Consider the following 26,192-nt stretch of genomic DNA (forward strand, 5'->3'; position numbering starts at 1 on the left):
AATGATGCTCTTGTTATGCTTTATTATCACTATAAAATAAATCAGGAAGTGTGTATAATGTGTGTGGCACTTATTAAAGGGATAGTTCACCCCGAAATGAATTCTTTCATTATTTACTCACCCTCATGCTATCCCAGATGTGTATGACTTTATTTTTTTCTGCAGAACACAAAGATTTTTTTAGAAAATATCTCAGCTCTGTGAATGGGTACCAAAACTTTGAAGCTCCAAAAAGCACATAAGGGCAGCATAAAAGTAATCCATACAACTACAGTGGTTCAATCCATTTCTTCAGAAGCAATATTATAGGTGTGGGTGAGAAACAGATCAATATTTAAGTCCTTTTTTTACTATAAATCTATATTTTCACCAGCGCCACGTACTGGCCAGGCAGGAGAAAGAAAAAAGAGAGGGATTAAGCAAAGGATAATAATAAATAAAGCATATTTGCACAACAGCCCAGTAGGTGGCAAAATGAAGAATGCAAATCTGCAAAAAACAAAAGAAGCTCTCTCGCAAATGTTCATAGGAGGGCTGTGTGAAAGTATATTTATAGTTTTTTTAAAAAAGGACATAAATATGATCTGTTTCTCACCCACACCTATCATATCACTTCTGGATATATATATATTTAACCAGTGGAGTCATATGGATTACTTTTATGCTGCCTTTATATGCTTTTTGGACCTTCAAAGTTCTGACCACCACACTGAGAAATTCTTCTGAAAATCTTCATTTTGTCTTCAGCAGAAGAAAGTCATACACATCTAGGATGGCATGAGGGTGAGTAAATAATGAGAGAATTTTAATTTTTGGGTGAACTATCTATTAAACAATGCAGATTATGTAGCACAGTATCAGGGAACATTAACATGAGCAGATTCTGCCTATCACATGTACAGTAGTTTGTGCCTTACCTATCCAAAGAAAGTAGATTCTTTGGACAAACTGATGGAAAAGAGAAAATAAATCTAATTTACTCATAACTAAATGTCAAGTTCTATACATTTAAGGAATCAAAATGTACAATTTTATTTTTTAAAAATAAATGATGTGAATTAAAAAGTAAATGCATTTATGAGAAAATAATGGCTTAAAAAAATATATGTTAAGAAGTATTTTCTTTTCTTTTCTTTTTTTTTCCTTTGGTGTATATGAATGATTGTACTCATTCCAAACAGATCATACAATATTCCAGTGAAAGTATTGTTTAACAGTAGTATGCATTAAATTAACAAACAGCATTTAAACAGAAACAACACATAAACTTTCACCATCTGGCAGGAACAAACCAAAATGTAACTGTACAATATCCAGATCCAGTCTGTATTTAAAGCCCAATACAGTTGTTAAAAAACTGCAACATATAAGACCCATATTATGCATTCTTTAAGCTTCTATAAAGTTTCCCTAAATGTGCATGTTACTTAAAAAGTAGATTCATTAAAGAAATTAGATTTTGTATGTTCTGTCACATATTTTTAGATTATATGAGTGTTTTAAAACATTGTGTGTATTAGTATTTTAAGAAATAATCTATTCTCTGACCTCACCTTGTGAATATCACTTTTAAAACAATTGTTTAACGTATTGAATGTACTGTATATCAGTAAGGCCCTGTGTCCTATTATGAATAACATATATTAATAAAGGACTATACATATTGAAAAGTCATCAAGGATATATCTGCATTCATATACAGTATTGCTCTTAGATTCAGGGTAGCTTATGGCGAGATGTATGCTTGGCTCCATAGATTCTACAAACTACTGAATTAATGTTTGGCACTTCCTGAGTACAGGCAGTTGTAAACATAATTTCAGCAACAGTGGCATTTTTAAACCTATTTATTCATAGGATGGCAATAAAACTAAATGCAACCAGGAGGCATTGTAACTTATATCCATATAAATATATAAACATGTTTAAAACCAGAAGTCTAATTTTGACTTCATTTCTGCAAGATTTGTTCTTGGCTGCTATAGAATATACATTCACTAGGCACTTTATTAGGAGCACCTGTGCACTTACTTATTAATGTGATTATTTAATCAGCTAATCGTGTGGCAGCAGTGCAATGAATAAAATCATGCAGATACAGGTCAGGAGCTTCAGTTAATGTTTACATCAACCATCAGATTGGGAAAGGAAAAAAAAGGTGATCTCAGTTATTTTGACCGTGGTATGATTGTTGGTGCTAGACATGCTGGTTTGAGTATTTCTGTAACTTCTTCTGGTATTTTCACGTGCAACAGTCTTTAGAGTTTACTTAGAATGGTGCCAAAAAACAAAAACATCCAGTGAGCGGCAGTTCTGCAGACAGAAATGCCTTATTGATGAGAGAGGTCAATGGAGAATGGCCAGACTGGTTCGAGCTGACAGCAAGGCGACAGTAACTCAGATAACCACTCTGTACAATTGTAGTGAGCAGAATAGCATCTCAGAATGCACAACATGTCAAACCTTTAGGCAGATGGGCTACAACAGTAGAAGACCACATCGGCAATTTATTAAGGCCATAGTTTTTCTAATAAAGTGCTCAGTGAGTGTATATTTCAGAGTACTCTAGCTATAGTAATACAGATTACTCTTAACTCTGCTCTATTCTAACTATTTTGCAATTTTGGTGGCTTTGGCTTTAAAACCAGACATTTGACAGGTCAGAATTTGACCAAAGAACAAAAAGAGTAAAATTGGGATTCTCCAGTAAAACAAATGTATATTCAGGATCTAATGTTCATTTCTTTAAGGAAACTGCCTTGAAATAGTGCTGAGACTGAAACTTCTTGTCAGAAGGAATATGTTCAGTGCACTCATTCAATGTTTAAAGGAAATATTTAAAAAAAGGTTCAATATATCAGCCTGTTCCTTTTCTAACCATCATGTTATTAACCAAGATTAGCCATTGTTTGACATCATGAGCATGTATTAGAGGAAATAGCATGAAACTACAAGGCTGTCTGCATGTTAAAGCACATAAACATTTGTAAAGTGGTCCACCTTCACCATATCAATATTTCGCACAGTGTAAAGGAGCTGTCTCTCCTTTAATTTCGCAAATTAACACTATTTTAATTAATGATTTGTTCAAAGTCAGCATCCAACGATAACACAAAGGAAAGTCTTGGAGAGTCTGCAGTTAAAGCTTAAGCTGAACAACAAGATTAAAAAAGCCAAACACAGTTCTGAAGTACTCAATATAGAATTTAGAAATATAATCCTGTAGATGAAATAAACCAAATGTATTAATGAGCTGTTTAATGTTCTAGTGCTCAAGTGTAAGTTATTGTAAAACAGATGTGGAGTTCACAGATGAGGTGTTTGCTCATAGAGCTGCAGGTCAAGGCGCACTTTGACTTCTCCAGTCGGAACTTCATGAAGAAGCAGACGTCGTACCAACGGACCCTTACCATCTTGATCCTTCTTTATAGTTGCAACAGGAACTTCAGTACGACCTAGAAAATCTGTATTGAAATAACATTCAATTACGAAAGACTTAGATGCTGACATATGTGTGTGAGGTTAAAGAAATGTTCAAAGGGACAACATTTGCTAGACTGAAGGCGTAACATCTAAATTGATCAATCTAGACTGCTTTTATTCAAGTCAATATTATTACTTAATATGCCTAAATCAAGCTGAATACATTAGGTTACACCAACAAGACTAATATTAATGGTCAGATCAGGCAGAATATAGCTCCTTAAAGTGGCAATTGAAGGTTACTACTTTTTACAGTGTATGTATTACAATTAATAAAAAACATTTTTGTATTTGCATATTTCACAAAGATGTATTTTTTGTATGTATGTATATGCATAGTGATAAATGTGTGCTGTCTACATGCATTATAGAGAATAAGCATGAAGGTGGAACCATGCACTGGTGGAACTACCCTGCTGAAAAAAAAAACAGACTAAGGCTGGTTTGCTGGTCTTAGCTGCTTTAAACTGGGTGGCCAGCTGGTATCCCAGCCTGACCAAGCTTAAAAGTGCCCAAATGCCCTCTAAAACCATCCAAACAGACCAGTTTAACTAGCTTGGCTAGGCTGGGAGACCAGCTAACCACCTTTATCCTGTTTTCCCAGCAGGGAATGCATCTTTCTCAATAATCTTATGAGTGTTTGCATGCAGTATCGCTTAAAACCCCACCGTCTGGAGAGAACTGGTCCCTCTCAAAGATGGTGAGGCAGAGGACGTCCTGATAAAGGTCTTTGATGAAGAAGTGGCAGCTGAAATTCCATTTTGGGTTGAGCGTGTCGGGCTGATGGCGGGAGGTGTAGCACTGAGCACCCATAGTTAGCTCACAGTATGGGTTACTCTTGCCTATAAAATACACAGCAAATCACAGGAGATCAGTAAGGATACAACAAGAACTGACTTAAAATTAGGCGAGTGAATAAATGAACCAGTTGAATGATGAGTAATGATTAAGACATTTGGCAAAAAGAAAAGATGACTTGATACTAATCAGGGTTCACTGTCAGTAAATGTGAAGTACCATAAAAAAGATAAATGTCTAAATATCTTTAAATGAGTGATTTAAGGAAATTTTTAAATATTAAAGGTGCACTCAGTAATTGTTTTTTCTAAACTCTTAAAAGTAATAGTAGTAGCAGAATAGTATTTTTTTTTTAAATTGTTTAAAATGCTGCTTTATTCAACATTTTGGGCTGGGCGCACATTCATGAGCATTACCTCATCGAGATAATATGGCCAGCCAAATGTTACTCGCTGTATCTCCTATGTAATTGAACGCTTTTGTTCACAGAATAATAGCATTTCTACAATAACACTGGCAACTAAAAACTTCTGTTTTTGCATCTATGCTGCTAGGTGTCATACATAACAACAAACACAAATGTTACTGAGAACACCTTAAAAATGAGGAAATTGTTGATGAATTTGTGTGAATAAAGCTGTGCATTAATTCCGAACCATTTGGCTTGCAGGGCTTCAGCTCAGTTGCTTCAAGGACTGTTACTAACAGTCGCCCAATTCCACTATTCTTCTGAGAGCGAGCTAAACAAAATACACAGGCTTTTGTCAGTAAAGTTGCATTCAGGCATAATGGCTTTGAACTGACTCTTAAGAAGATCACTGATTTCCAACCTTGGTATGCTTTCTCTCTTTTTAACTTCTCAGTCTCTATGAAGTGGTCAGATGCTGCTTTGATCTTCTGTACCCATGTGGTCCTGATTAAACAGAAAAGTGTTCAATATCAATAATGTTAATGACTGTATTCATTTAGAACACATACTTTACCGTATTTATTCAGTACTTTTTTTGTTTCTTTAAGAGGTCAATTATACTGGTTTATTGATTTTATTTCACTTTAAAGGATAGTTCCCCCCCCAAAATGAAAATTCTCTCATCATGTACTCACCCTCATGTTAGCGCAGATGTGAATGACTTTCTTTATTCTGCTGAACACAAACAATGGTTTTAAGAAGAATATCTCAGCTCTATAGGTCCATACAATGCAAGTGAATGGTGGCCAGAAATTTGAGGGTCCAAAAAGCCCATAAAGGCAGCATAAAAGTAATCCATATGACTATAAAATTCTCCCTGCCCAGAAGGTGGCGATATGCACAAAAAATGCAAATCGTCAAAAACAAAAGAAGAAAGTGAAAATGGAGATTTAGAGTAAAAAAAGGACTTAAATAGTGATCTGTTTCTCACCCACACTTATATCGCTTAGTAAAACATGGATTTAACCACTGGAGACATATTAATTACTTTTATGCTGCTTTATATGCTTTTTGGACCTTCAATGTTCTGGCCACTATTCACTTGCATTGTACGGACCTACAGAGCTGAGATATTCTTCTAAAAATCTTTGTTTGTGTTCAGCAGGAGAAAGAAAGTCATACACATCAGGGATAGCATATGGGTGAATAAATGATGAGAGAATTTTAATTTTTGGGTGAACTATCTATTAAACAATGCAGATTATGTAGCACAGTGAACTAATTTTGGGTGAACTATCCCTTTAAGTTTGGTGGTTATGTCTATGAGTGTGTGCCACTGTGTATAATTCCAGATCTATGGTCTTTACATAAGAAGTTGAGTGTGAATGTGTTCATGTGTGCACAAAATATGTGTACCTTTCATTAATAGTGTCAGTCTTGAGTGTGTACACACGGTCAATGTGTGAGATGTGAAAAACTGGATCGTCACTGGATGGGTCAGAGGGCATTTTGACCAAGACCTCATTCAGAAACACTGGCTAGAATATGAGAGTTAGAATAAGACATATTAATCATGTACAGCATAACACTGTCCAAAACAATCTAAAATAATTTTAGCATTACCGTTTTATACATCTTGTACTGTGCAGTGGAGTTTGGGTTGAAGAGTTTGTCTGCACCAGATGAGAACTGTTTGGAGGTGTAGGTGAGGAGCAGGAAATCATTAAACAGAAAGGCCCACAGCTCCTTGCTGCTCTTGGTCTTATGCAGCTTGCCACAGTGCAGCAGTTTTCGAGGGCCCAGGCAGTTAGTCAGTGAGTTAAAAACAAGGTGCTAAAATATGACAAAGAAATACAGTCGTATTTCACATAAAAATATTAATAACCCATGATTATAAGCTGTTGTTTTACAGTAGCCTACAGTGCATCCGAAAAGTATTCACAGCGCTTCACTTTTTCCACATTTTGTTATGTTACAGCCTTATAGGGCAGTGGTAGCTCAGCGGTTAAGGCTCGGGGTTACTGATCAGAAGGTTGGGGGTTCAAGCCCCAGCACTGCCAAGATGCCACTGTTAGGCCCTTGACCCTATTTACTCCAGGGGTGCTGTATCATGGCTGACCCTGCACTCTGACCCCAGCCTAGCTGGGATATGTGAAAAGAAGAATTTCACTGTATATGTGTGATTAATTACTATTATTATTCCAAAATGGATTAAATTCATTATTTTCCTCAAAATTCTACAAACAATACCCCATAATGACAATGTGAAAGAAGTTTGTTTGAAATCTTTGCAAATGTATTAAAAAAAAAAAAAATAAAAAAAAAAAATCGCATGTACATGAGTATTCACAGCCTTTGCTCAATACATTGTTGAAGCACCTTTGGCACCAATTACAGTCTTTTTGAGTATGATGCTACAAGCTTGGCACACCTATTTTTGGGCATTTTCTCCCATTCTTCTTTGCAGGACCTCTCAAGCTCCATTAGGTTGGATAGGGAGCGTCGGTGCACAGCCATTTTCAGATCTCTCCAGAGATGTTCAATCGGGTTCAAGTCTGGGCTCTGGCTGGGCCACTCAAGGACATTCACAGAGTTGTCCTGTAGCCACTCCTTTGTTATCTTGGCTGTGTGCTTAGGGTCACTGTCCCTTTGGAAGGTGAACCTTCGCCCCAGTCTGCGGTCCAGAGTGCTCTGGAGCAGGTTTTCATCAAGGATGTGTCTGTACATTGCTGCATTCATCTTTCCCTCGATCCTGACTAGTCTCCCAGTTCCTGCCGCTGAAAAACATCCCCACAGCATGATGCTGCCACCACCATGCTTCACTGTAGGGATGGTATTGGCCAGGTGATGAGCGGTGCCTGGTTTCCTCCAGACATGACGCTTGCCATTCAGGCCAAAGAGTTCAATCTTTGTTTCTCATGGTCTGAGAGTCCTTCAGGAGCCTTTTGGCAAACTCCAGGCGGGCTGTCATGTGCCTTTTACTGAGGAGTGGCCACTCTACCATATAGGCCTGATTGGTGGAGAGCTGCAGAGATGGTTGTTCTTCTGGAAGGTTCTCCTCTCTCCACAGAGAAATGCTGGAGCTCTGTCAGAGTGACTATCGGGTTCTTGGTCACCTCCCTGACTAAGGCCCTTCTCCCCCGATCGCTCAGTTTGGCCAGGCGGCCAGCTCTAGGAAGAGTCCTGGTGGTTCCAAACTTCTTCCATTTACGGATGATGGAGGCCACTGTGCTCATTGGGACCTTCAATGCTGCAGAAATTTTTCTGTACCCTTCCCCAGATCTGTGCCTCAATGCAATCCTGTCTCGGAGGTCTACAGACAATTCCTTGGACTTCATGGCTTGGTTTGTGCTCTGACATACACTGTTAACTGTGGGACCTTATATAGACAGGTGTGTGCCTTTCCAAATCATGTCCAATCAACAGAATTTACCACAGGTGGACTCCAATCAAGTTGTAGAAACATCTCAAGGATGATCAGTGGAAACAGGATGCACCTGAGCTCAATTTTGAGTGTCATGGCAAAGGCTGTGAATACTTATGTACATGTGATTTTTTTTGTTTTTAATTTTTAATAAATTTGCAAAGATTTCAAACAAACGTCTTTCACGTTGTCATTATGGGGTATTGTTTGTAGAATTTTGAGGAAAATAATGAATTTAATCCATTTTGGAATAAGGCTGTAACATAACAAACTGTGGAAAAAGTGAAGCGCTGTGAATACTTTCCGGATGCACTGTATATACAGTACTTAACAATCTTAGTAAACACCTCAATTACTCCATCACATTGCACATGGTTTTGGATCCATTCCAGCCGATCTGAGTTTTCTTTCTCTCTCACGCCCTCATTCACTTGTGAGCACAACTCCTCGGCCTGCTCTAGCGCTGCCTGCAGGTTTGCATGATCTGCATGACTCACAGGGGTATTCTCCAGAATCTAAATGACCAGATTCAAAAACAAAGAATAAAACAAAAGTATTGCTTAAATAAAATGTACAAATCAGTAATAAAAACTATATTAAAGAAGCTTTAATTCCGTCGCTCACATTGTTCATATTTCAATATTATTGTAATAATGTTATCTGTGAATATGTGGTTAATTATTCCTCCTGCTATTTTTAAGAACCAACTTTAGTTACTTTACGAATGAATTTGCTCATTTATCTAATTTCCTTTTACATGATCTATCTTTTATTACTTTCAGTTTTCATTTTCCTTTCTTTTTTATAATACTGTAGCTTCCATTCTTCTTTTCATTCTATTGTTCAGGACTGTAGGTGATGCTTACGTACGTTCTTGATAAGTAGTGGGTAGCGTGTTATCCTCTGCATGGGTTTGAGGAGGAAGCTGGACAGTGGCATTCCTTTACAGCGGTAATTACTGGCTATTTTCTACAAAGCCACACGAGAACACAAGGAAAAATGCATAATTAATGTCCTCGCTATCTGCAGAGTAAACAGAGTAACCCTTTGTACTGCAGTACACAAAGAGTAGTATTACAGCAACCTCTTGTGGTCTACTGTGGAAAATGCAAACAAGGCAGGCACAGCAATGCTATAAAATACGCTAGGCATGGAACACACATAATCTTGGACTAAACTATTGCAATTTATAAATAAATAAATAAATACTTTCAATATAGGACAATAGTCAATCTATAGTCTAGCCCAGGAACCTCAGCATAAGTTAAAGAGAGTATTTCCAGATCACAGAAAAGATTAACCCTAACTCTAACCATACTTTGAATGTGTATGGAATCCAAATCATAATATACAATTTTCTTGTTTATATTTAATGTTTAATAAAGACGGTCACTTATGCTACCCTGCTGAGAAAATTGCCTTAAAGGTATAGTTCACCCAAAAATGAAAATTCTCTCATCATTTATCATGCCATCCCAGATGTGTGACTTTCTTTCTTCTGCCAAAAACAAACGAAGATTTTTAGAAGAATATTTCAGCTATGTAGGTCCCCACAATGCAAGTGAATGTGTACCAACATTTTGAAGCTCCAAAAAGCACATAAAGGCAGCATAAAAGTAATCCATATGACTCCAGTGGTCATCCATCCAAATCCATGTCTTCAGAAGTGATATGATAGGTGTGGGTGAGAAACAGTTCAATATTTAAGTCCTTTATAATTATTAATTTTCCTACAGTAGGCACAAAGAATGCAAATCGGCAAAAACAAAAGAAGAATGTGAAAATGAAAGTGGAAATTGATAGTAAAAAAAAGGGCTTGAATATTGATCTGTTTCTCACCCACACTGATCATATTGCTTCTGAACACATGGATTAAACCACTGAAGCCAATGGATTACTTTTATGGTGCCTATATGTTCTTTTGGAGCTTCAATATTTTGGTACCCATTCACTAGCATTGTATGGACCTACAAAGCTGAAATATTTTTCTAAAAATTTTTGTTTGTGTTCATCAGAAGAAAGAAAGTCACACACATCTGGTATGCCATAAGAATAAGTAAATGATGAGAGAATTTTCATTTTTGGGTGAACTATCCTTTTAATTATCCTAAGGCTGACCAGTTAGGCCAGCAAACCAACTTAGGCTGGTATAAGCTGTTGTTGTTTTTCCAGCAAGGTACATTTAAACTTGTCTAAAAACAATACAGTTTTAAATCTTTTAAAATTTGAGAGAGTGAACTACAGTTGTTCTGTTATTATGTATTGAACATAAACTGTATCTTCTCACCTTTAGGAAGAGTTTGAAGTCAGGTGATTTGTCTGTTTTCTGTTGCAGCATGGCTGCAGCATTGAGCTGGCAGCTGCAGAAGCGAATGTATGCCTGCATATGAGAGAGCTCAGAGGACAGGATATCACCCACTACCTGCAATGGCATCCGCTCTCCAGCCATCTTCTTACGAACACGCAAAGCTCTAACACGCACACACATACAGGATATCACCCACTGAGATTTATGTATATTACACATTGAATGCATTTGCTTTTGTTTGCCAAGGTGCTACACTCTCTATTGTGGTAGTTTTGGAAATCTACTTTTATTTTCCATGTTACAACAGTGCTACAGTGTAAGCTGTGGCCCAGTAGGATTCTAGCAGTCAGCGTTGACTCACTTTAGGAATTTGGTGCTACACATTATCAGTTCTTGCCAGTTCACAAAGATCATGCCCATCTCAGCCTCCGTCAACCGCCCTGATTCTGCCATTGGCTTATAGAACACCTGAATATATCCACACATGTACACTTTTCAATTAAACAAATCAACATATTGTATTTATGTATAGTTTACAAGCTAAAAGAGATATAGTGTGGTCCAAAAGTCTAAGCTCACTTAATGAAAAAAAAATAAAAAAATTCTAACCTGGATACAGACAGAAAGTTGCAAAATAGTAATTAAGCAATGTTGTAAAAATATAGGTGACTAATTGAATAAGCAAATTTGTGACATCATCCATGTTAACTCCTTTGTACAAAAGGTCAAATTTCATTGCTTCCACTGAAATGCACAAGATGCTCTTTGAAACATTCTCAAATTATGCTGGGATAATATGGATCATCAAGTTTTGCACAAACTTGTGCAGTCCATGCCAGCTTGAGTGCATGCTGTCATTAAAAGCAAAACGGGGACACCAAATACTTAGAAATTCTGACATTTTTCGATTGAACTTACTACTCAAATTATTATGCTGATAATATAATTTGAAATGAAATATTTTGTTTGACACTAGACCAATGCAAAATAGACTTTTGGAACCCACTCTTCCAATTCAAAAGTGATTTCAAATATGCGAAAGCGCATTGCTTTCTAAAAGCAGGGACATCATAAACACTACTCTGTATAATTACAGCTACAGCAGCATTAGATTGTTAAATTGTTTATAGGTTTACCTCCAGTGCAAGCTCCAGATCCTCCAGGTAGGACTCCTCTGTTTGAATGAGCTCATGGATGTAACCTTGCCTCTTCCTCTCCTCAATGCACATAGACTCTAAACTTAACAGATCAGCACACCCTACACACACACAGGAAAGGCATGCCACATGCATGCAGGCAAACATCCATACTCATCAGTGACCACAACACTACAGCATCTCACAATTAGAAACTTTATTTCTAAAATTCTGATTCATATATTTGTGAATACTTTCAATACAAAAATGCATCCAGAGGTTAGCACATTCAGAGCTAAATCTAATGATTTCTAAGGCCATGACTGTTAGCTGGCTGCATAGCTGGTCGAGAATGAGGGCAACACATGTTGCTGGTCATCAGTACCTTCTACTACAATTAAACACACAGTGGCAGACTAACATTACCATAATCTACAAATACATGATTTGTACTGATGAGCAGTACTTGCTTAGGTAGTTCACTTTAAAGGGGTTATGTCATTCGAGCTCTGAACATGTTTTCATAGTACAATAAACTCTTTTATTTCAAAAGTAAGAAAAAGAAATTTGGATTCTGCATGACATGACCCTTTTAATGCATCTCACTCCTTAAAAGAAATAGATAAAAGAAGCCTGATGTTGCAAGTAATAGCTAACATTTCCCAATGAAACAGAAACAAAAATATGTCCTAAAGCCAGACGGAGTAAATTAATTTGTTCATTTGTGTCTTTTAAGCAAAGTTTCAACACAAATAGTAAAAGGGGAGGAGTCAAATCCAAACAGAGCTAGTCAGGACAGAGTCTTGAGGCTGCTTCCTGGACCAGACCAGTGTTCTGATTGGCCCAGAAAAGAGAGGAGGAAGAGGGAGGAGGGGCCAGAGCTATCATCCTACAATAAAACATATATGAGGCGAATGACACGGAAAAAAAGGTAGAAGAGAGGAGATGAAGGCAAAGGAGAGAATGGAGAATAATGAAGAGATGAATTGAGAATATATATTAGAACACAAGAAAGAAAGGAAGAAAGAAAGAAAGCAATATTCTCATATTGTCACTTTAATTATATCAACAAAACACTTCATCCTCTGTTAAGTGTACAGCCAATTCTGAAAGGGTACATTAAGCTTGTTTTGAATACAGCAGATTTTAATGTCTGTCTTGTATATACTATGGAGGGCCAAATTACTCAAAATTAAATCATTAAATATTTAAATATATCATCAAAAATAAGTAACATTTATTGATTTAATCAGTAATTTAATATTTTTAGTTTTATTTTTTTACAATTTCATTATGTATTTAATTATTTAATTTTGAATGTAATAAATTCACTATGTATTTAATGTTTTTTTTATTTTATTTTTTTTTATTTAATGACGCATTTAATTAATTCACTATGTATTTAATGATTTATTTAAATATTTATTTTATTATTTAATTTTGAGTAATTTGGCCCCTCCATAACGTACAACATCTCTGTGTATTTATGAATTTATACTTCAATTCACACTGGGTGTAATCAGGGATGATGAGCTTTCATTCAACTTTTCAAACACTGAGAACGATGAGACACTGTCTGTGTTTCAGCTTTGCAATGAGCAGATCCTCTTTTTAAAAGTATCTTTCCAGCTCTTTCAAACATGTAAAGGCATCAATTAACTGAATTTATTTTGTTTATATTTTGTACATCCCTGCCCTTTAAACATACAACTCTCAACACTGACGTGGAAATAGGAACTGATCAAAGTAGCCCTACTTACATTGCTGACTGGGATCACATTCTGTTGTCATCTTCACATAATTAGTTGGAAACAGCCCTAAGACCCCACCGACCTCTCCTTTCCACCAGTCAGGGTTATCCTTGTTGTGGACGGTGATCAGCTGACCTTTTTGGAAGCTCATTTCATCCTCATTTGCTGCTTTGTAATCATACATTGCAATGACCTGGCACACTACAGGGGGGAGGAAGAGAGAGAGAGAGACAAAGTATATGTATGGAGCAGAATGTGAGTGGGCCTAAGTAAAGAGAAGGAAAAAGAACACATAAAAACTACCACACAGAAACAAGTATGTATGAGTGTTAATATCTTACATGCTTGAGGTGCAGGAGTTATTTTGCCGCTGTTGGCCTCCAGCAGTCTGACATTTGAGGAGTGGAACCAGCCCTTTTTACGCTTCTTACCCCGTGCCTTCAAACATACACACACATTGGTTTTTCACACCATGATGGAGAACTTACATTGACTTCTGTTGTTTTAATACTGAGATAATACTATTTTCTATCCCCTAACCCTACCGTTAAAGCTAACACTCTCATAAACCTTTCTGCATTTTTCATTTTCATTAGACAACATTTAGATTGTTGATCCTCCTGAGACCCGAGTGTGACTGTGGTGTGCATTTTCCATTTCCCTATTTGATTTGTAACTAGTAGCATCTAATAATCATGCAAGAAAAAAATAATTTATAGAGCAAATAGTTTTCCTAAAAATTGATGCCAACATACAGTATGTGAAAAGCGGGACTAAGTTGTGAAAGTCCGATTTTTTTAAATCAAACTATTTATTATGTTTCCAGGAGTGTTGATAATTAAAGTTTTTGAGACATTTCAGACATTACATCAGAAATTAGCATAAATAATTCTGATTCAAAGTAATGGCCAGCATCATCCACTGTCAACCATGTTAAAATAAAATTATACATTATAAATTCTGAATCTATGTACTGATTACCATTGTCCCATGTCTGCCAAACATGTTGAGTGGTCCAAACATCATCTGCAGCTTGAAACATAGGTAGGATTTTAGTGAATGCACTTGGCTGCATAGGAAGTCTATAGGATGCTCCCTTGCTGGCTAGTTAGTGAATAACTTAACCTCCAGTGTGCTGTCTGTCTGCACTGGTCTCAGAACAGTTCGAAATGGACCGTATTTTCATTCTAACTACATATAAAGCCTCTGAAAGCCAAAAATTCTCAATGTGAAAATGCAGTACATATAGAATTTCTAATGAAAAAATAGAGCTATTGTCCACTATAGTGGTCATTGTGTTTAACAGCATGCCGTTTTGTGATATATCGCTAAATTTTTAAAAAATGGCATATCGGATGAAACTAGAGACTCTAATATTTTGATTCAAACAGGTTTTAATGTAAAAAAATGTTTTACCAGATGTAGTTTTGTTGCCGTTTCTCCCAAAGACAAACTCCGCTGTGATCAGCGCCATGTTGTTTTGTCACATAACTCGTATGTCGAAAGTTGAAACCTTTCCTGACAGCACAGAGTCTTCTGAACTGAGATCAGTCGTTTTAAATGAATATAAATAATGCGTTGCGTATAGCAAAGCCAAAACACAATGTTCACGCAAAAGGACAAATGGTCATACAAGGTTGTAAATCTGTTTCCCTGGTCCCCACAAAGTAGGTGATTTCAGGTTTTACAAACAAAAAAAGGATATTTGTGAAGTCAAGTCATTTTTATTTGTATAGCGCTTTTCACAACATACATCGTTTCAAAGCAGCTTTACAGAAAATTATGCTTTAATGTCTGTAATGCCTTAAATTTGTCTGACAAACACAGATAACTGACCACTACCTACTTTTGAGGTGCTATTATAACAATGTTGTTATTAAAACTCTCATTCGTTATATACTTTAATATCAACAACAGAGGGTTTTTTTGACTAAACCACTTGTTAGGCCACATCCACACTAATCTATTTAATTTTGAAAACTCTGTTTTCAGTTTCCTTCGTCATCATTTAAATTAACACTCAGTTACAGTATCGGTGCTGTGCAGTGATACAAATAGTAGCTCAATGAAAAGGTAATAGCTGTGTTTGAATAAAGCACAGCTATTGACCAATCAGCATTCAGGACTGGAACTATATGTTTTATAATGGTTTAATTGGGGGCACAAACTGATATTGCACTTAGAGTTGCTGTCCTGTGTTTAGGTATAGTCTGATTATGTGATATACTGACCTGTAGTTCACCCAGCCACCAGCTGTTTGAGTTCTTATGCAGCACGACAATTAGTTGACCAGGCGTGAGACTCAGCTGCTCTGGGGTTGTTGCAACATTGACCGTGGTTACCTGGGCAATTTCTTAAGACCAATCAAGATTGCAGATGTTTAACATTTAAACCAACCAGCCTTGATTCTTTCTTCTGTGTATTGGCACATATTGGCATATGCTTTCAAACCTCACCTGGCTTTTTGCAAAGAACTCCAGCTTTGGCAGTCTGAAAACATAACACAATATGCACATGATTATAACAATACATAACAACTTTAATATCTCTGAATGTGTGATTTCATTAAAAAGAAACTTATTTAAAAAAAAATGTCTTTCCCAAAAGAACATTTACAGTACCAAGAACAGTTTTAGCTTGTTTTTTGGTCTTAGCTGGTTTAAGCTTGTCTAGCTGGTCTCCGAGCCTGGCCAAAGTGGTGTTTATAGACAGCAAACTGGTCCCCAGCCAGACCAGCTTCCAAGAAAAACAAAAAGTTCCCAAAACCCTTCTAAACCAGCTTGACAAGGCTGGAAGACCAGATCAAATCAGCAAACCAGCTTAAACCAGTTTAAGAAGTATTTCTGCAGGGTATTCTAAATAATATGATTAAAATAACAAAAATACAATTAACCCTTTAATGCATGCCACAGGTCTTCAGTGACCCGGAACCTCATCCATTTTTTGGAGTTAAGCCCACACCTCTTTAGTATTACTCAACATTTCTCTTTTGAATAGTGTAACAAAACAAAAACAAAAATGGCAGAATTGCAAAAACATATATATATTTTTTATAACTGCTTAATCATTTTTTTTTTAAAAGTGTATAGGGTTATTAAAGACCCGAGATATGTAATAGTGTTGCTTTTTTATTGTTTTGTTTTGCACTTCCATAAATCATATTTTTATGATTATTTCATATGTGTATGTTTATTGTCACAGGATATATATTTATCTGTTTATTACAAGACAAATGAGAACTATATTAATACAAATTACTACTACTGTATATCACATTGATTTTCTGTGTGACAATGGTGAATTATCAGTATTAATTTGCTTGTACACATACATATTATACATGCTATTGGTTACTCAAGGTGGAGCTGATGTGTCAGTGATTGACTTGATTTACATTTGACATTGATATTTGACGAAGACGCAATGTGAAAGTAAACTATAGCAAGTACAACACAAAAACAGCATGATTTGGCTATTGTCATCTGGGTGTACTTCTGAAATTGTCAGTTGTGCGTCTATTTAGACTCAAAAAGTGCCTGAGAAAATACATATGTGTAGCTAATGTGTAGCTTATGTATAGTTTATGTGTTATGTGCAGCTCAGTATGCGTTTGAGAGCCAGATGAGTCTCAATTTTCAGTGTGGAAGTAATGAATCCTGTTCTATATTTGTTGCATCATCTCTTTGATATATGAAAAATAAAATATCAAAATATATCTGAATATATTCTATTCTATTATTTTCTAATTGTCTTGAAAATGTTTTGAAAATTTGACACTATCTGGGCATTTTGAAGATCCATTTGTGATAGATATACACAGGGTTGGGGAGTAACGAAATACATGTAACAGGATTACGTATTTAAAATACAAAATATAAGTAACTGTATTCCGCTACAGTTACAATTTAAATCATTGGTAATTATAATACAGTTACATTCAAAAAGTATTTTGATTACTGAAGAGATTACTTTGCATTTTATTGTCATTTGTTTCATTTAATATTTAGTCCTTTCAGATGGAAAACATTTATACATATAAATGATGCGATCCAAAGTGCATTTGAACAGCGGTGAAACACTTTCTTATGATGTGTTACATTTATACGAGCAGACAGAGAAGTAAGTTTGAAGTAAGTTTGGAGCAGAAGAAATAGAAATAAACCTTGTGTAAATTGTCAGCTTTACGCTAAGCTAAAATGCTATTTCTAGCCATTTTACATGCACATGATACCAGGCACGATCATATTTTTTTACCAAGAAAATGTACGTTAAATCTATTCATTTTTCTAGTAAGACCTTTGATATTAGGGCAAAAATCTTATTCTTGATAATAATTTGTATTGTTTTCCTGTAAAAATATCTAAAAATCCTTAAAACAAGATCAATTAGATTTGTCTTGTTTTAGAAGCAACATTGCATAAGATATTTAGGTTTTTCAGAGAATGTATTTTTAACGTGTATTTTGTCTTACTGTACTGGCAGAGTTTTTATAGTCAAAACAAGTGAAAACATTTAACAGTGCTGAAGAAGTAATCCAAAGTATTTAGAATACCTTACTGACTTTGAGTAATCTAACTAAATATTTTACAAATTACATTTTACAGCATGTATTCTGTATTCTGTAGTGGAATACATTTCAAAAGTAACCCTCCCAACCCTGGATATACGTGCCGGGTCACTAAAGACCCGAGTATGTAAAATTACTAACAAACTGAAAAAAAGAATTACATCAGTAAACAGTAACTGAATATTCATAAGGTTACTATCAATACATGATAATTTATAACATTTGTTAAATATGCTTACATCAGGCTCTATGGGTTTAACGTAGTTGGAAGGAAAGAGGCCAGACTGCTCACCGGTGCACCCTCTCCACCATTCTCCTTCCCTTTCTGTTACCAGGACAACATCCTCCGCACAGAACGTCAGGTCACCAGACTCCGGACTCTCATATGTGTACAGAGCCACATACTCTGATTAGATGAAATTAATTATAAACCATGACAAAAATCTCTGTAAAGAGATTAATCAACTTAATGTGCCAAACTACTAATGAGTATGTCATAATAACTGATTTGGTTGATGATTCTAGAAAAACATAAATAGTGTTCTAACCCTCAAGCAGACCAGAATCTGAAAGTTTAATCTCATCAACAGTAGAATACAAGGGTCTAGAAGAGACACAAAAAACACAAAAGTTTTAGCTTTAGTAGCAGATAAAACATGCGCAAGACAGACATCTTTGCGCCACATCTCTCTCTGGGTTTAAGTCCTGGTAAGACAGTACATTAAATAATTAATTACCTGTTGATATCAAAAATAAAATACAAATTCTGTTGAGTTCTAAAGCATGTTAGTGTCAGTTTAATCAGTTAAAAAGCAATAATGATTATATAATAGTATGTTATATAAATTATATATAGAGTAGAATTGTGATAGACTTTCATGTTGACTGGATGCATGTTTGTGAGGTATTTCATTGCTTACTCTGTCTGTGTGTTATTGGTGGTAACCATGGACACATATGTACTAGGGAACCAGCCCAGACTATCGTTAATTTCTCCATACCACCAGTTCTCTTGCTGCTCTAGAACCGTAATGATGTCATCTTTAGAGAAGCTCAGGTGACTATCAGTCTTAGCACTCCATTCGCACAAAGCTACAGCCTACAGCAACAAAAACATACACAAACAAATGTGCACACACAGACAAAATGGCAATAATAAAATATAATATTCGGCTTGTAAATGATATTTTACACAAGCAAAAATAAATAAATAAAAATCTTAAAACAGCCTAAGATGGTTTGCTGGTCTCAATTGGTCTCCCAGCCTAATCAGGCTGTTCTAGTGGAGACCAGATCGCAGATCAGCTAAACCTGCTGAAAACCAGCTAGACCGTCTTAAACTAGCTAAGACCATGGAATCTGCTGGTTACCATTTTTCAGAAGAGAAACGACTAATGTGAGAGAGATAAACAGTATGTACGTATTATTCACACATGCCAACCTGTGAGTGTTGTGTGTTTGTAGACGTTGGTGTGTGTGTTGGTGTTGGTCCTTCTATGTCCACCCGAGGAATTCTGAAAAAGTTAATGAGAAAGAATAAAGTATTCATTAAATTCAAATAGACGATATATATAAGATGTAAAAACAAAACTAACAATGCAACCCTAAGGCAAAAGTGAGTATATGCCAGTCTGTTAAAGGAATATTCCAGGTTCAATATAAGTTAAGCTCAATGGACAGCATTTGTGGCATAATGTTGATTACCATAACAAATAATAAAAAGTAAAAAATAAAAAGTCAAATTGGAAGTGTATGTGTACTGTACATACTGTGAACAGTGTGAATTTTCCTGAATGCATGGAATACCCAAAATGTACAGTGTACAACAAAGTCAACAGAGTATTTTTAGTGCCATACCCAGGGTTGTTGGTAGAGGACGATGTGGAGTGCGTAACAGCTGCAGTCAGTTCAGTCTGACTGTCTTTGCTGCATCTCTCAGCATAACTCTCTGGAAACCAGCCACTGTTACCACGGTAACTCCCATACAGCCAGCCGGTCTCCCTAACTGTTGATTCATTTACCTATGGATCAATAGGAAGCAAAAATATGAGTACTTGATAGAGTTAATTAAAAATGTGAATTAAGTCGATGTGTGTACATGTACGACATGTACCTCAATTAAACAATCTGCCTCCAGTGAGAGTTCGTCAGAGTTGCGTGCTGTGAAAGGATAGAGAGCTCTGTAGGTGATGAGGAAAGTAGATGTATCTTCAGTGGTTATCACTGGCAGCAAACCTGCAAAAAACATACATAACCAACTTATAACCATATCACAACAGTCTCACAATCATTCAACACATCTACAAAGTCATCATAGAACAGTCCTTTAACCATGGTCATAGAGTAAAAACCATGCTCATATATTTGGTTTATAAAATGTATAGGACAAAACAGACATAGTAAGAGTTCAGAGTCAGTGTATGACAAGAAATTATATATGTAAATATTAATATATATAAACATCCCAAAAACATCCCAAACCCACTGTCTGCCTCGAGAGCATAGTGCAGATGTGAGACAGGTGTTATTTGCGCATGCGACAGTAGGAGGCGCTCCTGACTCAAGTGAGTCATGAGAGAGAACCCGAAGAGAATGCAAATCTAAACCATCTCTCACTCTAAACAAACAGCTGTCTGTATCACTTTATGCCAGGAAAATGCACTATTTCTTTTGTCAAAAATTTTAATTTGTAATCTTTACAAAATTTTTGAAAAAGTAACTGTAATCTGATTATGATGGGTTTTTATGTTACTGTAATGGATTACAGTTACCTAATTTTGTATCCTGATTACCTAATGCCGTTACAAGTAATCTGTTACTCCCCAAGCCTGTTTGGTAGTAATGAGCTCCTATCCACCTTAACGCAGAAGTAAGCAGTGGCTGCATTTCTGGCAAATGTGTAAAAGTTCCGCTGTTATTGATCGCAATGTAAATAAACAGAAGGATAATAATACCAGAATTTTGTGATATAAGTTTATAAACTATCACACAACCACACGATGTACAGCAGAATGATGGCCTAATGTTTTTTACATTGGTAAAAAAAAAAAATAAAATAAAATAAAAAAATCCCCTTTTGTGTTTATACAGAAGAAAGTCATATGGATATGGAACGACATGAGGGTGAGTAAATTATGACAACATTTTCATTTTTGGGTCAACTATTCCTTCATACATGTTTAGGTATATTACATACTGATAATTCTCTTAAAGCTCACATTCTGTTATATTAAGTTATATAATTAATAGGAGGTAATTAAAGTGAACCATGAACCTCTGAGACAAACGGCACTAATTACAATGAATATAATGAAAACATCACATTCATGGCCAAGTGGATGTAATACAAGCCGATTTTAGGTTTTAGCAGAGCACCTCATCCACACACACACACACACACACACACACACACACACACACACACACACACACATATTCTTAAACACACTTACTTTTGTTCTCTCTGCTATTGTATGACATGGAGGCCTGAGTGTGAAGCACCAATTCATTCCTTTCTCTCTCCTCCCTCTCTTTCTTGTCCCTCTCTCTCTCCTCTGCTTTTCTCTTTTCCTCTTTCTCTCGTGCCAGCTCCTGGGCCTCCTGAATTTGGGCTTGGGCCTGCCGCTGCTGTTCTTCCTTGAGTTTGGCCTCTCGTTCCTGGACAAGTTTCCTCTGACGCTCTGCCTCCTCCTGCTCCAGACGCTCCTGCTCCAGATGCTCCTGCTCCAGACGCTCCTGCTCCAGACGTTTCTGCTCCAGATGTTCTTGCTCCAGACGTTCCTGCTCCAAACGTTCCTGCTCCAGACGCTCCTGCTCCAGCTTTGCCTTTCTAATGTACACATGAATAAATGCTTGTTTATTAAACTGAACATAGCCATATTTTATGAAGGTAGCTTAATCTGACAAAAACCTAATTTTAGGGATTTCCTAAAAGGGTAAAGTGGTTTATAAATAAACAAAATTAAATAAACAAATAAATAAACAAAACTAAATTCTAAAAACAAAATGTTTTCTTTTAGGGGTAGTGTCAGGGCTTGGTTTAGAGTTAATCTATAGACATTTTACTCAGCTTCATTTTAAAACAAAGGAGGTTTATGGTAAGTCCCCATCTAAATAGAGGGTACCCACACCAATTTGACCAATGAATTTTCAGGACTTTTCCATTACTTCTGTCAGTTGTTAGTGATTATTAGATAAGGATTTTTTTACTATTATTATTTTATACATTCTGCAATCACAAAGCCCAAATTCTATCTGAATAAATATTTTAGAGCTAGGAAAACCCAGAAAAATCTATATTTACCATAAAAATTTCCATGACAATTTTCAATTTACATTTTGTTTTTTAGGATTCTGTTCATTTCCATGACTTTTCCAGGCTTAGAAATTTACATTTTAAGATGTCCTGATATTTCCAGGTTTTCCATAAGCCTAGGGACCCTCTAAGTAAATGTATGTGTGTGTGTGTGTGTGTGTGTGTGCGCGCGCAAGCAAAAGATTACCTAGCAGCCTCCTCCTCTTGTTTCCTCTTCTCCTCCTCCTCTTTCCTGTGTCTCTGTAGCTCTTTCAGTTTCTCTGATCTCACTCTTCTCAGCTGCTGTAGGACGTCCTGCTGCTGGTTTTGCCTCTGTCTCAACTCCTGAAATGTTATCCATATGCTTCTTTAACATTTGGATTATGTTTATAACAAAGATTACAATAATAGAGGGACATTACATATATGTCAATATTTGGTATAACAATGTGCTGAGCTCTACTGACTGCCCAAACGTACTTAACCAAATTACAGATCGACCAATATTGTTTTTTAACAAACAATACCGGTAATTATTATTTTAAGTTGCCGATAACCGGTATACAGAACCGATTTTTTTATATTTGTTTTATTTCTGCCACAGTAACTAAATAATAATTAAGACTACAAAACATGATGAATATTTTATTTAAAATAATAATAATAATACTTTATTGCATCGAGCATTTCTGTAACACATAAACTAATAAATTTATGCGAACAATACAGTAAAATATTTAGTTAATTTAAATGTTAACACTTAAGTGTTACGTTTTGTAAAACCAATTATTGGTCCATCTCTAAATCAAGTTAATTTGGTAGTAATGAGCTCCTATACCTGCCCAAGCAAACAGTTCTGGATCCGTTCAAATTCAACACAAATTGTTGCTAATACATTAACTATTTATATGAAATTAATGTTGCAAACATTTTAAACAAAGAACCTATTACTTTGTTATTTGGTAGTTTTTAGGCAGTGAGTAGAAATTGTTAGTTTGCTCTATGACACAATGGCTTTGCTATGAAGTGATGGAAATGGAACAGACAGACACAAAGATGTTATAAGATCAAAAGGTAAGTAATTTAAGATCATTTGAGTATAATGTGGGGAAAATGAGGCTTCTTCCATGGAGAATAATTGGGGCAAAAGATGTCAAGAAAATGAATGAAAGACAGGAAGCTGAGATGAGCATGAGTACCGAAAGAGCAAGACAAAGAGAGGTCAACCTTTATTAGAAGGAAGAGATTGGTTAAGCAGCCCAGCAAAGAGAGAAGTCCTTGAAGCACACAGTCATCCATTTCCACAAACTATTAAGACAGACAGGGTGGAGAGGCAGAGAAAACAGACATTGCAGGGAAAGAAAAGGATGAGAAAATGTGCTCTTGTGCAAAGTTCTATCTATCTATCTAGATAGATAGATAGATAGAAAGAAAGAAAGAAAGAAAGAAAGAAAGAAAGAAAGAAAGAAAAGCTCAGACCAGAAACATTAGAAGTTCCCTAAACAATAGCTAAGTGCTATAATGATAATGCTCAGGTTGCAGATCTAACCAACCTGTGACGTATGGTATGTGTTAGTACAGTTTTTGTGTGTTGTTGAGTTTCTTATTTAGTGTGACTATGTGTGAAAGTTAGTGTGTAATGAACAGTGCTCGTGTCCTCAGGGCTGGGATTTGAGCTGCAGGTTTTAATCACAGGAACATCTAGAACAGTGAACTAGATATTCCCCACCCGAGTCCAGATTACCTTTTAATCAAAACATGGCACTTTCCATGTTTTCAAGGTTTACTTGTAAGAGAATGTAAGAGAAGCCTGACCTTGATTTCTCTATTGTACTGTTCCATCTGTGAGAGTTTAGCTGTGGTCTCTCTCTCCAAAGCATCCAACTGCTCCTTAAGCTTCCGACAGCTCAGATCTTTCTCACACACACTCTGTTTCACATCATTTATCAAAGGGCCTGAAAGGGAAACAGAAAGAGAGAGAGGGACAGAGAAAAACAGCTCTTTTTTATAAAATCAATGCTTTTGTCCCTGAGTGCAAGAGAAATTAAATGGACACAAATGAAATCAGTCATCCACCCTTCAATTAATTTATTGCTTTAGTTCTATGCAAGTTCTCACTGGTGTTGTTCTGGGTGAGATGTAGCAGTCTGTCTGTCAATCTCTGCTTTTCAGGACCAAAACGATTCATCTGCCTCTGAATTTCCTGTGAGAACCATAATCTGTTATCATTTTTGTTAAAGGAATAATTCACCCAAAAATAAAAGTTCAGTCATTATTTATTTCCCCTTAGTCATTCCAGAACTGTATGTTATGGTTTTCATTGAACACAATAGAACAAATTATGAAACAGCTGCAGTATATATTAATAATAATAATAATAATACGGGTTTGGGATGACATGAGTGTGAGTAAATAATGACAGAATTTTCATTTTTGGGTGAACTATTCCTTTGAATGATATAAATGACAAAGTAATGAATGCAATACAATTCAATCAACAAAAACATAACATTTATACATCAAACTTTAACTGTTGAGAGTTGATATCCACAACACGACTGTCTATCTTCTGATTGATCAAGTCAAGCTCGGCCCTCTGGACCTGCCTCTTACTCTTGGCATTCCGGAGACAATCAGAGATCTGCTTATGCTTGTTACCCTGGGAAAAGAAGGGACTGAAATGTCTTTAATTTGTAATACAACCATCAATCCCATTACACCACAGAGAAGAGGATCTAAGTGACTGGATGGAGAACAGGTAGTGTCGAGGGTGAAAAACAAAATGAAAAAAAGAGGAGCATGAGGAAAAGGAAAACTAAACAGGTAGAAATCTGACCACAGCCTCCAGTTCCATTTCTAGGCTCCTCTTCTTGTCCTTCAGTTTCTGTATGTCGCTCTGCTCTTTTTCTCTCTGTGTCTGAAGCTCCACTCTTTTACTTCTCTCCCATTCTATCCGCCTCTGACGTTCCGCTTCCTTAGAAAGGAATAAAGAGAGGGAGAGGTTAATCCAAAGATTTACTATCTAATCATTTATTCTGACATGGACAAATTGTCTAAAGTCACTTTCCCAGGAACCCAAACTAAATGGAGAACCACTCCACTATTGTATATATTTGCATACATGTACAGTAAATATCAGGGCTGCCAAAGTTAACATTCTAATTTATGAGGTTAATTAAATATGTTTAATGTCATTAAATGTATTTAACTTAATAAACACATTTAACTAATTTGACATTAATGCTTCATTAAGTTTTATAACTTCTAAATCAAACTGTTGAAAAAAGTTTTTCTATTCTGCTGTCCTCACTGGTTACATGCAACAATAAACATACAGCACAACCAGTGCACACAACCAGACTTTTATGACCTTGGGCCTCATATATAAAGATTTGCATGCACTCACTGAGCACTTTATTAGGAACACCTGTACACCTACATATTCATGCGATTATCTAATCAATCATATGGCAGCAGTGCAATGCATAAGATCATCCAGATACGGGTCAGGAGCTTCAGTTAATGTTCACATCAACCATCAGAATGGGGAAAAAATGTGATATCAGTGATTTCGACCATGGCATGATTGTTGGTGCCAGATGGGCTGGTTTGTGTATTTCTGTAACTGCTGATCTCCTGGGATTTTCACACATAATTGTCTCTAGAGTTTACTCAGAATGGTGCCAAAAACAAAATATCCAGTGAGTGGCAGTTCTGCAGATGGAAAAGCCTTGTTGATGAGAGAGGTAAATGGAGAATGGCCAGACAGGTTTGAGCTGACAGAAAGGCTACAGTAACTCAGATAACCTCACTGTACAATTGTAGTGAGCAGAATAGCATCTCAGAATGCACAACAAGTCAAACCTTGAGGCGGATGGGCTACAACAGCAGAAGACCACATCGGTCACTTAATTAGGACCATAGTCTAATTAAGTACTTAGCGAGTGCAGGTTTTACATTATAATGTGGCGTATGCCTAGATCGGGAAAAGTGCATTCGCACAAAGGTTTTCAGATTTATAA

The 26,192-nt window shown here is 36.2% G+C and overlaps 1 protein-coding gene across 1 annotated transcript in view; it reads right to left on the reverse strand.

Annotated features, from left to right (window-relative positions):
* Positions 1-1,007: 1,007 nt before the first annotated feature.
* Positions 1,008-26,192, reverse strand: part of itsn2a (intersectin 2a) — a 67,650-nt gene continuing 42,465 nt past the window's right edge. Inside the window, exons 13-40 of the mRNA XM_051645281.1 lie at positions 25,007-25,144; positions 24,689-24,829; positions 24,289-24,373; positions 23,986-24,125; positions 23,398-23,478; positions 22,379-22,515; positions 21,329-21,705; positions 19,990-20,111; positions 19,734-19,897; positions 19,318-19,390; positions 18,797-18,975; positions 18,425-18,480; positions 18,116-18,282; positions 15,766-15,799; positions 15,541-15,662; positions 13,651-13,747; positions 13,319-13,510; positions 11,559-11,680; positions 10,784-10,890; positions 10,402-10,585; positions 8,985-9,083; positions 8,462-8,629; positions 6,314-6,523; positions 6,107-6,228; positions 5,112-5,194; positions 4,938-5,021; positions 4,152-4,325; positions 1,008-3,464 (exon numbers count right to left, since the gene is read on the reverse strand). Coding sequence (XP_051501241.1) covers positions 3,307-3,464; positions 4,152-4,325; positions 4,938-5,021; positions 5,112-5,194; positions 6,107-6,228; positions 6,314-6,523; positions 8,462-8,629; positions 8,985-9,083; positions 10,402-10,585; positions 10,784-10,890; positions 11,559-11,680; positions 13,319-13,510; positions 13,651-13,747; positions 15,541-15,662; positions 15,766-15,799; positions 18,116-18,282; positions 18,425-18,480; positions 18,797-18,975; positions 19,318-19,390; positions 19,734-19,897; positions 19,990-20,111; positions 21,329-21,705; positions 22,379-22,515; positions 23,398-23,478; positions 23,986-24,125; positions 24,289-24,373; positions 24,689-24,829; positions 25,007-25,144 — 3,816 coding nt within the window. The 3' untranslated portion in view covers positions 1,008-3,306. The remainder of the gene's footprint in view (positions 3,465-4,151; positions 4,326-4,937; positions 5,022-5,111; positions 5,195-6,106; positions 6,229-6,313; positions 6,524-8,461; positions 8,630-8,984; positions 9,084-10,401; positions 10,586-10,783; positions 10,891-11,558; positions 11,681-13,318; positions 13,511-13,650; positions 13,748-15,540; positions 15,663-15,765; positions 15,800-18,115; positions 18,283-18,424; positions 18,481-18,796; positions 18,976-19,317; positions 19,391-19,733; positions 19,898-19,989; positions 20,112-21,328; positions 21,706-22,378; positions 22,516-23,397; positions 23,479-23,985; positions 24,126-24,288; positions 24,374-24,688; positions 24,830-25,006; positions 25,145-26,192) is intronic.

The sequence above is a fragment of the Myxocyprinus asiaticus genome, chromosome 19 (assembly GCF_019703515.2).
Source record: "Myxocyprinus asiaticus isolate MX2 ecotype Aquarium Trade chromosome 19, UBuf_Myxa_2, whole genome shotgun sequence".
NCBI classification, from domain to species: Eukaryota; Metazoa; Chordata; class Actinopteri; order Cypriniformes; family Catostomidae; genus Myxocyprinus; species Myxocyprinus asiaticus.